The sequence below is a fragment of the Pongo pygmaeus genome, chromosome 3, assembly GCF_028885625.2.
Source record: "Pongo pygmaeus isolate AG05252 chromosome 3, NHGRI_mPonPyg2-v2.0_pri, whole genome shotgun sequence".
Taxonomy (NCBI): domain Eukaryota; kingdom Metazoa; phylum Chordata; class Mammalia; order Primates; family Hominidae; genus Pongo; species Pongo pygmaeus.
Window position 1 is genome coordinate 97009648 of NC_072376.2, and position 15679 is coordinate 97025326.

At 38.5% G+C, this 15679-nt stretch overlaps 1 protein-coding gene across 3 annotated transcripts in view; it reads left to right on the forward strand.

Moving 5' to 3' along the window:
- CDS1 (CDP-diacylglycerol synthase 1) overlaps positions 1 to 15679 on the forward strand; it is a 68058-nt gene that overhangs the window by 20936 nt on the left and 31443 nt on the right. For all 3 annotated transcript variants that reach the window (XM_063663836.1, XM_054484304.2, XM_063663837.1), the window contains exons 2-4: positions 316 to 443; positions 5474 to 5570; positions 13929 to 14026. In XM_063663836.1, coding sequence (XP_063519906.1) covers positions 316 to 443; positions 5474 to 5570; positions 13929 to 14026 — 323 coding nt within the window. The remainder of the gene's footprint in view (positions 1 to 315; positions 444 to 5473; positions 5571 to 13928; positions 14027 to 15679) is intronic.

The window sequence follows — 15679 nt, forward strand, 5'->3', positions numbered from 1 at the left end:
ATCTCCCAGTTAAGTGGCAAAACAATACATATCTGATTTTAGGGGTATATTTCTGATTTAGAAAATATGGGAGCTTCTTTTGTGTCTTTTGTTTAAAGTTATCCTTTGTATTATTAGTAGTAGATTTTAGCAAAGATAGTCAAACTTCCCTAACAAAGAAGTATGGCAGTGCTAAGATATTCAAGATAAATAGTAGTTTCTTTGTTTCAGATTATGTAACTGAGATTTGACACACTGAGCAATAAATGAATGTATTGGCCAGCCTGTGCTTTTATAAACGTGATTTTGCAAAGTAATTTGTCTTTTTAATTTTAGGAAACAGATATTGATGACAGATATGGAGATTTGGATTCCAGAACAGATTCTGATATTCCGGAAATTCCACCATCCTCAGATAGAACCCCTGAGATTCTCAAAAAAGCTCTATCTGGTTTATCTTCAAGGTATGATTGGATGAAGATGAGTATATCTTAGTGCACAAGATAGGCTTTGAGGTTATCCTTGTCCATGTAATAAATTTGGCTTTTTGTAAGTTTTCCAGCTATGGTATTAGGTGGTCAAAAAGGCCACCTAATATCTGAGGTATAGTTCTATGTATTTAATGTGTATCTACCCTTAAAACCTTGTGAAGTATAAGAAAACCAAGGCTGAGAGGTTAATTGTTGAAGGCTACAGAGCTAGTAAGATATAGACTTGGGATTCTTGCCTTGGGCTGTCAGATTCTGAAGTCTATGATCTATTTACCACGTCACGTTGCTTTTTCTGGTATTAGAACACCTAATAAAACTCCACAGTCTCTGTTCCCTATTTTTCAAATGCCAGACAGAAATAGGTATTTTTTTCTTTTTTCTTTTCTTTCTTTCATTTTTTAAATAAGACGGGGTTTTACCACATTGCCCAAGCTGGTCTTGAACTCCTGGGCTCAAGCAGTCTGCCCACTTTGGCCTCCCAAAGTGCTGGGATTACAGGCGTGAACCATGGCACCAGGCCAGTATTTTTTTTTCTTTTAACTGAGTTTAAGATTATTGTCTAAAACTCCACAATCCATTACCATTTTATATTTGTGCAACATTTAAAAATGTGTGATGACCACAAAATTTCAGCTAATTATATTACCCTTCATTGTATACTTTAGTAATATGAATTATAAAATTTATAAAAGCAAAGTAAACCTAAGCTTTTGTCCAGATTAACGTATGAAATGTTACATATTGGTATAGAAAGAACGATGTTTCCCCAACTTTTTGACAGTATGACACAATAAGAAGTACATTGTATACCACATTCCAAGACACACAAATGTATTTAACTGCTGCAAAATGTTATGAAACAGTTCTTCCCGTTACTGTGTAATACCCTCTGATTTCTTTTCTATTTGACGCTGTTCTATGTTATTGAACAAAAAATGCTACATGTCACTTACTCAGTGGATTTTACTACCCTTGGGTCATAGCCTGCAGTCTGAAAACCACTAGTTTAGTCGTATCTAGTAAATGTAATATGAATTTTTCTTTTTTTTTACTTTGTAAGGGATAACCATCTTAGAATATATTGGTTAAAAGCAACATTTTCATATTTTTTAACCAATAGAACATATCTTTGATCTGCTGTGAAAAGCATGATTATTTTAATAGTTCTTGTTCCCAGTTGTTTTCATGACCTAATTCCCAGATATAACTTTGCATTAAAATCTCATCAAGTCTATCTCAGACCTGAAATTTTGTGTCGTTGATGTTCTATAAGAATGGCCAGATTTGTGTGTGTCATTCATAATAAGATCTTCCTTAATCATGAAGTTGTTTTTTTTCTGATATGAAGTAACAATAGCAAATACTAGCAGCTAATATTTATTTAGCATTTACTATGTACTAGCATTGTTTCAGGCACTTTATATGTGTTGACTAATATTCTTATGGCAGCCTTGTAACACAGGTATATAAATGTGGAAACGTAGGCAGATATTATATATCAGGGGTCACATAGCTAGTAAGTTATGGAACCACATTCTGAACCTAGGTACTGTGGCTTCAATGCCTGTATTCTTATCTATGCTATTTATGAGTGAATTGGTTTTAGAAAATGAACAATAGATAGTATAATGATTTCAATCTTCTCAAGAAACTTTTCTACAAAGATTACATGAATGTTTTACATGTAATCTGTTTTATACATTTTTATCCTGTTTTTAATCTAATATTGAAAACAGACTGTCTTGCAAAGACTTAGAATTTGTACATACATAGGATTAAAAATAGTAATTACATAAGAAATGTACATTACTTGCAGAAAAAAAAACCTATAATCCTCCTACCAAGACATTAATATTTAGAATACTTCGGTGTTTACTCTCTGAGGCTTTTTTCTTGTGCAGTGTGTGTGTGTGTGTGTGTGTGTGTGTGTATGTATGGATGTGTGTAAAGCAAAAATGAGATTGTACTGTTTTCTACCTTACTGTTTTCATTTTCATTCCATGGTATTATTAGGAACAACATTTCATGCAGAATCCTAAATATATTTCAGAAACATTTTTAATGTCTGTATGATATATTTTGCTGCATGGCTATAGCCTAGTTTATCCAACTGACCACCTATTGCTGGGCATTTAGTATATTACTAAATGTTCACAATTAAAAATACCTCTACATTAAACATTTTTCTTTGTAGTAACTTTATTTTAACATCCATTAATTATTTCCTTAGGATAAAGTCCTAAAAGAGAAATCCCTTGGTCAAGTTTTATGCCCTCCCCTTACTTTTTTTTTTAAAACAGGGTTTCACTCTGTTGCCTAGACTGGAGTGCAGTGGCGCAGTCTCTACTCACTGCAACCTCTACCTCTCAGGCTCAAGCAATCCTCCCACCTCAGCCACCCAGGTAACTGGGACTACAGGCATGGTCCTGGCTAATTTTTGTATTTTTTATAGAGACAGGATTTTGCCTTGGCTTTTGGTCCTTTATTTACCTCTGACTAGATTTGTGACCTAGCCCAGTTTCCTAATCCATCCATTAATCCACTAACAGTTATATCTGTACAACTACATGGAGCCTTTCAGCCATAGTATTTTTGACTCTACACTCATTTTTAGTTCTGCCTCATGCTCATGCTCTCATGAGAAGTTTATGTCTACATAGTTTGTTAAACAATAGAGGGAAATAAAGTTGAATGAATGCAATTTGACTGCCTTATGAAGAAACTTGGAAGCTGGAAAAAAATGTATGTTGTTGGTATGTTGGTATTTTAGATCCTGTGTGCAGAAATGACATGGTAAAAGGAATATTTGAAAAGAGTATTTGTTGGAAGTATTTAAACTATATTGGAGAGTGGTTGAAAGCAAGGAATGTAACCCTTTTTTTTTTTTTTTTTAAGAGACAGTATCTTGCTCTGCTACCCAGGCTGGAGTGCAGTGGCACAATCATGGCTCACTGCAGCCTTGACCTCCTGGGCTCAAGTGTTCCTCCCACCTCAGCCCCCAACATGCCCCGCCTCCTCTCCCCCCACTCCCCCCGCCCCAGTAGCTGGGACCACAGGCGAGTACCACCACGCCCAGCTAAGTTTTGCATTTTTTGTAGAGCTGGGTTTTTACCATGTTGCCCAGGCTGGTCTCAAACTACTGAGCTGAAGCAATTCTATACCTTATGAAGGCAGCTAATATTTCTGTTCTAAGAAGGGAATGGGGGCTGGGCATGGTGGCTCACACCTGAAATCCCAGCACTTTGGGAGGCCAAGGCAGGAGGATCACTTGTGCCCAGGAGTTAGAGACCAGCCTGGGCAAGATAGTAAGACCCTGTCTCTATTTTTTTTAAAAAAAGGAGTGAGGACTTCTGCTCAGAATATACTGCATATATGTTACTAGACTTTAAGTTGAATCAAAATCTCTTGTAACATAATTTAAATGCTACCAGTTTAATTAATAAAAATCAGAAAAGTCCTAAAGAAAAACAGTGACAATTCTAAATATAGAAGTCATCATTTGTATATAGGAGCATTCAGAAATTCTGGATTTTTCATACAGAGCTGCCAACAGTTTATATGACATGGTAACACAAGGAGTGATTATTTGTATGGCACACTGGGGATGAAGTGTAACGCTTGTGGCAGTGGTGGGATGTGGTCAGGCATGCCAGGCCCTTACAGCGAGGGTTGAGGGAGACCAGTTCTCAGCATGGCAAGGACCAGCCGGTGTACCAGCAGGAAAGCTCTGCTCTGAGGAGCAAAGAAAGGCCCAAGGATAAGGAAATACTTTGTTTCTTGGAGACGGAGTCTCACTCAGTCGCCCAGGCTGGAGTGCAGTGGCGCGATCTCGGCTCACTGCAATCTCCACCTCCCGGGTTCATGCCATTCTCCTGCCTCAGCCTCCCGAGTAGCTGGGACTACAGGCACCCACCACTGTGCCCGGCTAATTGTTTTGTATCTTTAGTAGAGACGGGGTTTCACCGTGTTAGCCAGGATGGTCTCGATCTCCTGACCTCGTGATCTGCCCGCCTCGGCCTCCCAAAGTGCTGAGATTACAGGCATGAGCCACCACGCCTGGCCAAGGAAATAACTTACTAAAGGCTTTGTCCCTAATCAAAGAAAGCAGTCAATACACTTTGAACAATAGAAGTGTCCTTCCATCTGTCTTTATCCTCAGTGGCTGACCTCTTAGGTAACTGGCACCTCACTCCTTTATTTCACTGAAATCACTGTTCTTTCCAGTTTTAGTTTGGTATTGTCTTTCATTACTTATTCTCATTGGCAGTCCGTGCTGTCTATATCATATTCTTAAAATCATGACTGTGTTCATCTGCCATCCTAATTGGGCATCATCTCTTTTGAGGGCTTTTGTACCTGGCTCATTCTTCCCCTCTATGTGGTCCCTGGTGGGATGCCTGACTGTCACATCCACCCTGACCACCTAACGCCCTAACCTCACGATTTATTCCCCACTCACATTTAACAAAAATTATTTTCTTTCTGGCCAGGCGCGGTGCTCACACCTGTAATCCCAGCACTTTGGGAGGCTGAGGCAAGCGGATCACGAGGTCAGGAGATCGAGAGCATCCTGGCTAACACAGTGAAACCCCGTCTCTACTAAAAATACAAAACAATTAGCCGGGTTTGGTGGCGGACACCTGTAGTCCCAGCTACTCGGAAGGCTGAGGCAGGAGAATGGCGTGAACCCAGGAGGTGGAGCTTGCAGTGAGCCGAGATCGCGCCACTGCACTCTAGCCAGGGCAACAGAGCGAGACTCTGTCTCAAAAAAAAAAAAAAAAATTATTTTCTTTCTTGGCTAATATAACTTTAAAAGTTAATTTATCTCCTAGTGTGTGAATGAATGCTGTTTGTTTTTTGTTTTTGTTGTTTGTTATATAAAGTGAAGTAGGGGAATCTTAAAGTACAGTTAAGGAAAATTCATAAATCTGGCAAATCAATACTGAAACCACACAAAAAACCTTAAGAACATGTTAAATACTAACTTTACGTTTTCTTTGTAGGTGGAAAAACTGGTGGATACGTGGAATTCTCACTCTAACTATGATCTCATTGTTTTTCCTGATCATCTATATGGGATCCTTCATGCTGATGCTTCTTGTAAGTTTTTGACTTTTCCCTGAGTGTCTCTTGCTTTGTTTTTCAACGTTTATATAGGATTGAAGTAATTTGAGCATATCATAAAAAGGAAGCTAATTCAACACTCAGTCATAGCATATTTAGTTCCTTTAAGTGTCTTTTATTTCATGATATGGTCTGACTTAATATTTTCTGTTTGCAAAATGACTATTCAGTGTGTTCATTCAGCAAAGACCAAGTTTGTATAACAGGTACATGTCTATGTGTCTGACATTGTGCCAAGCATATTTTATATGGGCAAAAAAACACAAGCCTGAGACCTCGTCTCTACAGAAACTTTTAAAAAATAAGCTGGGGGTGGTGGTTCACGCCTATAGTCCCAGCTACTGGGGAGGCTGAGGTGGGAGGATCACTTGAGCCCAGGAGGTTGAGGCTGCTGTGAGCTGTGGTTGTGCTACTGCACTGCAGCCTAGGCAACACAGACCACCTCAAAAAAAAAAAAAGTGACAGAAATATACACACACATAACATCAACATATGACTATTAGCTAGATCCCTGATTTCAAGGAACTCAGTGTAATGGCAAAAACATACAAGTAACCATATGAATAAATAGTATGATAAATAAGTGAGATAAGTTCTATGATAGAACATGTTAGGAGTGCCCAGTAGAAAAGCACCTAATCCAGTCTGAGGGAGAGATGAGGAGGGGCTTCCAGAAGAGACAGTGCCAAAGCCGAGTCCTGAATACTGGACAGGGGAAGGAATTCCAAAGTGGAGACATCATGAGCGGGGCGTGGAGGTAGTGAGAGGATGCGGTCCATTGGAAGATCTGCAAGTTGCACGTGTAGAGGGTGTCTAGATAGGGCACTGGAGAGGCAAGGAAAAACCATTCTGGGAGTTTGGGATTTTGGTGTGTGTGGGAAGCTCAACAAGTCAGGAAGCCAAACAAGTATTTAAACCCTTCATTCATTCGTGTAACAAACGCTTTCAAGATGCCTGCTATATTCCAGGCATTACATTAGTTCTAGGGATGATACAGTGGTACCGAGAAAAATGTACCTGTCTCTGCCCTCATGGAGCATACTATCTGCCCTTTAAAGAGCTGATTATGTATTTACAGTCAGATGCCACCTGATGACATTTTGGTCAGTGATAGACAACTATACGACAGAGGTCCTATAAGATTATAATGGAGCCAAAAAATTCCTATTGCCTCATGATTTTATTCCAATTGCCAACAGTATTCAGTAAAGTAACATGTTGTACAAATTTATAGCCTAGGACCAATAGGCTATACCATATAGACTAGATGTATAAGAGGCCATACCATCTAGGTTTTGTAAGTATACTCTATGATGTTGGCACAACAACGAAATTGCCTAACAATGCATTTCTCAGAACATACCCCATTGTTAAGCAACACATGACTATATATAATTACAAACTACAATAAGCATTTGAAAAAAAGAATAATACTAATAGAGCAAAGACGGAGCTGGGAGACTTTCCAGAGGCACAGTGCCAAGCACGTGGGCTGCAATCTGAAGGTTGAGTGGGAATCAACAAGGTAAAGGATGGAGTCTTGGGGAGGACCATCACAGGCAGAGGATTTCTGTGTGCAAAAGCCCAGATATTTAAAGCATGAAACATTTGAAGCCCACAAATGTTGGAACTGAGGAGAAATGCATTTGTTCAATGCATTCATCAAGCATTGAGGCAGTGCTGAGCATAGTTTGACAGCACACAGTGAGAGCCTGCTCTCCGGGGTGCCCTGTGGCCTTCTTTATTGGTACTATCATTGTTATTACTTTTTCTCATTCCTTCTTAGTTAATCCAGGTTCTTCTTATGTACTCATCTCCTTCATCTCTGATTTCTCTTGCCCACTTAGAAATGTGTTTATCCATTTTGCCAATCTCCCTCCATATTCAATTCTATTCATAGCTCATAAGCTTATGAGCTGTATGATATGGTTTTCCTTTTATTTTATAAAAGAACAAGTTTTGATGTGAAATTAGACATGATGAAAAAAAATTCCATCAGCTGTTGAAGCCACTTAAAGTGGCTTTTATAAGCACCTCAAAGCCTCTTTCACTTCTCTTTTTGTCCTCTCATTAATTTTTCACTTCCATGGGGAAATCAAGTAATGAAAATGAATAACAAGTTAATTTCTTTTTCTGCTAATTTGCTGAGATCTTAAAGTGCTTTTTCTCACAAAGGAAAAATGGATAATAAATAGGATAGACTTAATGTGAGGGCAGAGGAAGCCGAGCTTGAAAGCCAAGTGGGCAGGCGTGGACAATTGTCTAGGTTTGATTCCAGGAAGAGGCCCCCCAGCTCCCAGTCTTCTGTCGCTGAACATGCCAAGGGCTAAAATGATCACCATTGGCCCTGGGACTTGGGCATTTAAGAAGCAAGTGTGCAGAGCACTCTTCAGTGCCAGGTGGTGAGTGGGCAGGCTTGAGGAAGAAGGGACCAAGTGAGAGCAAGGAGTTCCACAAGTCTTTGTAGGTGAAGGGACCTTTGAGTATGATCTTGAGCAGTGCATCAGGGTGGAGGCAGCACTGTGAGCAAAGGTCCAAGTGGCTAGAAGTGTGCCACTTGGACCTTTGCTCACATTGCTCCCTGGGTGGCAGAAAAAGTTGCTTTTTCCTTGAGCACAGGGCTGAAAAATAATTAGAGATCAGGTTCTGGAAGGCCTTGCTATGTGAAGAAGTTTGGGTTTTATTTGGGAAGCAGTAAGGAGAAGTATTTTGGGAGAATTTATTTGGAATTAAGAACTAAGAAGAATTTATTTGGGAGAAGTAAGGAGTAAGAAGAAAATTTTGATCTAAGATATCAGAAACCACCAGTATCCTAGATACAGTGACTTAGGCAGGTTTGGTGGGTTCCCCTGTGATTTACGTTTTTCTCCAAACTGAACTGTTGAGTATAATAACTAGGGCAAGAATTTGTGGATAAAAACTATTTTCTAACCACTCTTTGAGACAAAATTCAAGACAGTTTTAAAGACATGCATGCATACATTTGGATTCTGATTTTTTAAGAGAACCATAAGTGTGCCTACAGTATTTGAGTTTTTTTGTTTTTTTTTTTTCTACTATGAAAGGAAAATATGATCTTACTACTAGTTACTTGCTTCAATTGGTGAGTTTAATTAAAGAAGAAAATAAGAGTATTAAAGTTCTGGCCAGGTGTGGTGACTGACGCCTGTAATCTCAGCACTTCGGGAGGCCGAGGCAGGTGGATCATTTGAGGTCAGGAGTTCGAGACCAGCCTGGCCAAAATGGTGAAACCCCGTCTCTTTTAAAAATACAAAAATTAGCCGGGTGGTAGTGGCGTGTGCCTGTAATCTGAGCTACTTGGGAGGCTGAGGCAGGAGAATCGCTTGATCCTGGGAGGTGGAGGTTGCAGTGAGCTGAGATCACACCACTGCACTCCAGTCTGGGCAACAGAGTGAGATCCTGTCTCAAAAAAAAAAAAAAAAAAAAAGAATATTAAAGATCTAAGTAAAGTAGGTTTGAACTGTTATTGGTTATTTAAGTTTATTACATACACATACATGCATAGATATATATATTATGTTTATATGATATTTATGTTAAGAGAATATAGATGATTCACACATATAGTTGGTACTCAATTGACATTATGTGTTTTAAAACCGTATTTCTATTCCTATTCTTAACTAGATCATTTATATTTTGAGAAGGACACGTTGTATCTAGCTTGCAGTTGCCTTATAATGTCAGCACTCAAAAATGACTAATTCAATATAGTTTTATTAAAAACTTCTAGGAGGTCAGGCGCGGTGGCTCATGCCTGTAGTCTCAGCACTTTGGGAGGGCGAGGCGGGCAGATTGCTTGAGGTCAGAAGTTCAAGACCAGCCTGGCCAACATGGTGAAACCCTGTCTCTACTCAAAATACAAAAAAATTAGCTGGATGTGGTGGTGCACACCGGTAGTCCTAGCTACTCAGGTGGCTGAGGCAAGAGAATCACTTGAACCCAAGAGGCAGAGTGAGCCGAGATCACGCCACTGCACTCCAGCCTGGGCTACAGAGTGAGACTTTGTCTCAAAAAACAAACAAACAAAGCTTCTAGGAAATTACAGGTACTATTTTAATATGGAATGCATACCCATGTTCCTTAAAAGGCCTTCTATTTGTAGTTTTTAAATTGTATTCACAGCTTAGAATCATACTTTCTAAGTGATGGAGTTACTAAAGCATGTTTTGATTTAAAGGCAGATGTGAACACATAGAAGATATTGAAAGAGGTTTTTTCTCCCCCCCCCTCCCGCCTTCTTGGAAACTGTTGTCATTAAGTTTTAATTCGTGCTATGTAATTTACTTTTAAATAGTGTGTTTACTTTTTCCCATTATGAGAGTTGTATACGTGTGTTCAAATTACTTTGGAAAATAGATAATTAAAAATAATCATTCCAACCCTATGTTTAACTACCAAAATGCAATTAGTAGTGTTATGTTTTATTTCATCACTTTTTGCTTAATTTATATATTTTTAAAACCATGGTCATAATAATAATGTGACCAACATTGTGCATCCTGCTTTTTAAGCTAAATATCACATCAAAAATTTTGTGGCCAGGTGCGGTGGCACACACCTGTAGTCTCAGCTGTTCGAGAGGCTGAGGCAGGAGGATCACTTGAGCCCTGAAATTCCAGTCTGAGTCCAGCCTGGATAATATGGCACAACCCTATCTCTAAAAAAACCAAACTTTTAAAAAAAGTTTTGTGTTGTTCTGTAGTCTTTATAATCATTAGCTTTACTAGATTGTCTGCTTGATGGAATGTAGTTCATCATGCAGTTATTCACTTACAGTGAATGAATATCTGAATTCATTCAGTGCATCATTTAAAGTTATTCAAATCATTGTGTTATTTGTAGACATTCAGGTTATGTTCTGTTTTTTTTTTTTTTTATTGTGAATAACACTATCCTGAACATATTAGAACATAAATATGCTCTAACTTTATATGCAGGAGTATTTTCTTAGAAAAGATTTGCAAAGTGAAAAGAGACACTTATTTGGATAACCCATAGGTACTATAGTTCATACTCAAAATGTCCGGATCTGAACTTCTAGTCCATACCTCAGCCATCCAGAGTAAATCTGTTGTCAAAGTTAAATAACAATACACAGACAAATCTCTATGCAAAGCATTTTATTTGGGAATGTATATATATATTTTAAAAAAAACAGAATTGCACTTCAGAGCATACACCCAGACCAGGGTGGTCTTTGATATGTCTAAAGAACAAAGAGAAGGTTGGGAGTTTTATTAATGAGAGAAGTTTGGGAGTTTTATTAAAGAGAGAAATGTAGGCCGGGTGCGATGGCTCATGCCTGTAATCCCAGCACTTTGGGAGGCCGAGGTGGGCGGATCACGAGGTCAGGAGATCAAGACCATCCTGGCTAACATGGTGAAACCCCGTCTCTACTAAAAATACAAAAAATTAGCCGGGCGTGGTGGCGGGCGCCTGTAGTCCCAGCTACTCGGGAGGCTGAGGCAGGAGAATGGCGTGAACCCAGGAGGTGGACCTTGCAGTGGGCCAAGATCGCGCCACTGCAGTCCGGCCTGGGCGAAAGAGCAAGACTGTCTCAAAAAAAAAAAAAAAAGAGAGAGAGAGAAATGCTACATACTGTTTTGAAAGAAAGCCCATTGGCACTAGTGAAGTTTTGGGGAGTTGGCAGGCTCTGATTGGTGAGTGACAGTGGTGGCAGGTAAAACTAGTCTTAAAGTCATGGCACGTTGTTTCAGCAGCCACTAAGTAAAAGTGGTCTGAGGGTATGGCCAGCTGTTTCAGCAGCTGGGCTTTGGATAATTCGTGGAGCGGGTGCTGTGTGCCCTGAGTGCTTTTTCCGCTTCGCCCTTCAACTCTGATTTTAGCTGAATATGACAATTGACCCAATTTGTATAATTCTTTCATACTGTCTACTTTCCCAAGCCTTCTTTGGTGTTATTTTGTGTTCCCTTTTCTCCCTTAGCCCCTCAATTTCCTCACCCACCAAGTCTAGTCAGTTCTACCCCCTATACTTCTCTCCTGTCTTCTCTACTCCTCTACCACTTCAGCTGGATAGTGAAGTGGCATCTTGCCTGCCTGACTGCCTTTACTCTTGTCACCTCCCCAGTCCACTCTTTCCACCTTATTCTCCCAAACTTTCATGTCCAGTCATGTCCTTTCAACTCCTCGGTGCAGTGCTTCCTGCTGTTTCCTAGGATTCCAGGACCAGGCTCATCTCTCTCTCCTTCTTATCCCCACCTTTGTCTTCCAGCAACTCCACCCTCCTAGTAGTTCCCTTAATATGCCCCATTCCCTCTACAGGCGGCGACTCTGCAGATCCTCCTCCTCTGGCTCTGCCGTTGCCCACCCCCTGCCCCTGCCACAGGTGTGTGTGCCTCTACACACATCCATTTGCCTATTTCACATGGGTTGTAGTTATGTTTCCTCCCTGAGAGACACTGTACCTCTCTGTGAACAGATGCTCTATGTTATTTCTGTAAGTCCTCAGTAACTAGTAAAGAGTAGAGACTTAAATACTGACTGTTGTTTTTAAGGTTCTTGAAACATTAATTGGGCCAACAGAGTCCTATGAGTGTACATTGCTATCAGTGTTGATGGTGTGGAGTATTAATTTCTGTGTAATCCTCCAGTCCTGGAAGATACACATATAGTTTAAGGATTTCGACACTGCTATTTGGAATCTTTTGTTTTCTGTTTTCCTAGAAGTTCCATATTAATTGTCCCTGCAAGCTATAGTTGATGATCATATAAATATAATGTGTGTTATTAAAAATACTTTTATTCTCCCCTCTCAGTAAAAGAAATACAATTTATAGTGCCAGTGGATGTACCCTGGCAAATATGTTCATAGAAATTACATCAGTATGATATTTTAAAAGCCCTTCAGATCTGACTAACTTTGCTTTACCGTTTTGTCTTAATACTAAACATTGTCTCCGTTCTGTATTTTTGTTAGAAATGACTTGATATTATATACAAAGGTTATTTGAAGAAGGACACTTAGATTTCCTCCTGTCTTTATGACACATTTATGACTTTTCCCTAAAAGTACTGTTTATGGTTTGACGTACATTTATCATGTGGCTGAAAAGACACATTTACTTTTTAAAGTATGTGATTGGACATGTAATCAGTATAATGGGAAAAAATAGCTTAAGAATACCCTGAATGGTAGGTTTTAGAAAACTAACTTGTGGAAATCTTAAAAAGAAATCCCAAAATATATCCTCTTACAGAGTTTGGTAAGCTTTTTCTGTTAAAGGACCAGATAGTAATATTTTAGGCTTTAAGGAGCTGCATATGTTTCGGTCACATAAACTTTGGTTTTTAAATAACTCTTTAAAAAATACAAAAATCCATTCTTAGCTCAAGGACAGCATAAAAACAAGCCCTTGGGCTGTGTTCTTTAGATGTTGAAAAGCTAGTCTGCCATATTCACAGAGATTTTTACCTCTTAATTCATGATAATAAGTGTTCGACTTGCCATTTGCTCTTTGAGTCTTGGAATTGACAGGTCAAGCACTGGGTGTGATGCTACATCTTGAGAAATTACCTTCACCCAGGTTGCCGAATGCAGCAGTTTGAAGGACTACAAAGTAGAACATCAAAAAGGGATTTATAAATCTAAACCCATTTAATAGGTGTGCAATCAGGACACTGTGTAAACAGAAATGCATAAATTCAGTTGACTGGCCAAAGTGGTTGCAAATGTGGAAGGTTGCTTATACTTTGCTAAGGTAGCCCAGCTTAGATTGAGCAGCGAGTAGCTAGCTGGCTATGGGAGAGTTGACACAGCTGGGAGGATGCAAAGGCCATTCCAGGGTGACGGGGTAGAAAGTGTTTTAACTGTTTGTCCTGACAGTATCTTTATTATTTGCAAGTATAACAATGCATGGTTACAAATAAATATATACAAGCAAACTTTCGTATATGATTTTCTTAGGGTATCTCAAGAAACATAATGGACAGGTTGGACAAAAAGATACTCCATCTTGAGGATAATCTCAAGAATGAAGTAGTAATGAGGGATAAATCCTAGTGAACTGTGGCCAACCAGACTGTATCCCTCAAACTTTAAACTCCAGTGCCATTCCCCACCCCGGGAAGGATCTTCCAAGCCTTTTTGAGTAAAACATTATTTTGCCTACCCCTTTGAGGCATCACTTGATTTTAGAGACATGGAATATTGCATTTTTTACTGACATTTAGAATAATTAAACATTGGTAGATTAAGATTTTTTAAATACGTATAACAAACTGCTTTATTGAATGATTAAGCACAAATGTAAACATTGAGAAATGTATGTTAATGTTTTCTCTTGGTTTCAGGTTCTGGGCATCCAAGTGAAATGCTTCCATGAAATTATCACTATAGGTTATAGAGTCTATCATTCTTATGATCTACCATGGTTTAGAACACTAAGTTGGTAAGTAAGCTTGAAACTATTTCAGATATGAAAAGTTAATTTCTGAAGTTTGTAAAGGAAGCATCTTGATCAGTCAGTATTCACTCAGTTCACCCTATAGATTGATTCTAGAGAAAAATGGATAAAAATAATGTAATTGAATTTTGAAAAGAAGATCACCTTTGTCTTTCCCACTCGAATACAACTTTTTTCAGATCTCATATTTTACTCTTTGTAGAGATACCTGATATGTGAATATATACACCATTCTTGTCCTTTTTTTAATAAAAAACTAAACATTGTATTGGAAACATTTTTGTATCCTTTACAATAATAATTTTAGCAAAATATTTACATATAATCTTTTCTTTCATTTTCCTTCATTTCCCCTCAGTTGACATGATAACATACAGCATATTGTATATAAACAAATGCATGTAAAGTTAGTAACAAAATCACCAAATGATATTAACATTTAAAATTTTATATCTTTTAAAACTTTTCATATATAAATCATTGCTATCAGAACCTTGGCTAGGAAACATGATAACGTTATAGTTCATATTTAACCCAAGTGGCCATCCTTTTTAGTATAGTTGATTAATATCAACCAGGGAGTCAGTGTCTTATTAAAACAGATGGGGTTTAGAATAGTCAAAAAGAAGTGTCTTGATTTCGGTGATAGCTGATTTTTCCTTCTAGCAGGTTTCTTCATGAGTGGCAGAGTATATAAGAAATGTTAGATAGGTAAAGTAATTGGAGAATAATTAAATGCAAAACCATGCAGTATTGATTCTAAGTATTAAAAAAAAAGAGAAGATAAATAAGGATGGGCTCCAGTGATGGTAGAAGGTGTCAAACAAGAGGTAAAAGATAAACTGGTATTTGAAATGAAGACAAGTTTTGGATAAAGAAGAGTTTTCTGGTTGGGGACGTAGCACCCATCAGTTTCTAGATGTGGGACAGACGCACTTATACTACTGTTGATGAGATGTTCCTGGCCCTTCTGAGCAGATGGTATTGATTAGTGGACAGTGGGTAAATAGTTGGATTGGTAGACCAGGTTAGGCCTTGATTGCCTTACAGAGGAAGAATCCCTGCTCATCTGGAGTCCACTAGGAGCATTAGAAGAGGGGAGATGCCAGTGTGTGCAGGGCAGTGGGGAGACAGTTTGAATTACCTCTTCTTTCTTTCCCTCTTAATCTTCCTGAGGACAGGTGGGGATTTGTCTTAGGACTTCTACTATTAAAAAGCATTAGGGCTGTGAGTAGTTACGAGTTAATTTTCATTATGGACTTAATACCTCAATATATACACCCACACATTATACATACATACAAAGTATTAAAATCATACACACACACAAACATACACACATTATACATACACACAAAGTATTAAATTTACACACACACACACACACACACACACACTGCTACCGCCTCACAAGGGTGAGGGATTGTGTGTGTGTAGTATTTTCTACATTGTTTCCTAATTATCTTTGGCATTAGATTTTCAGCTAAATAAAGGTATGAACTATATTCGGTAAATTTTTGCTAATCAATAAATTTGAAATTAAAACAGGAAAATAGCATTTTGGTAAAATACATCTTGAATTGGTCTTCTGAACTTGGTTTTGATTTTTGTGTCATCAGAATGTAGAAAATAATTTTG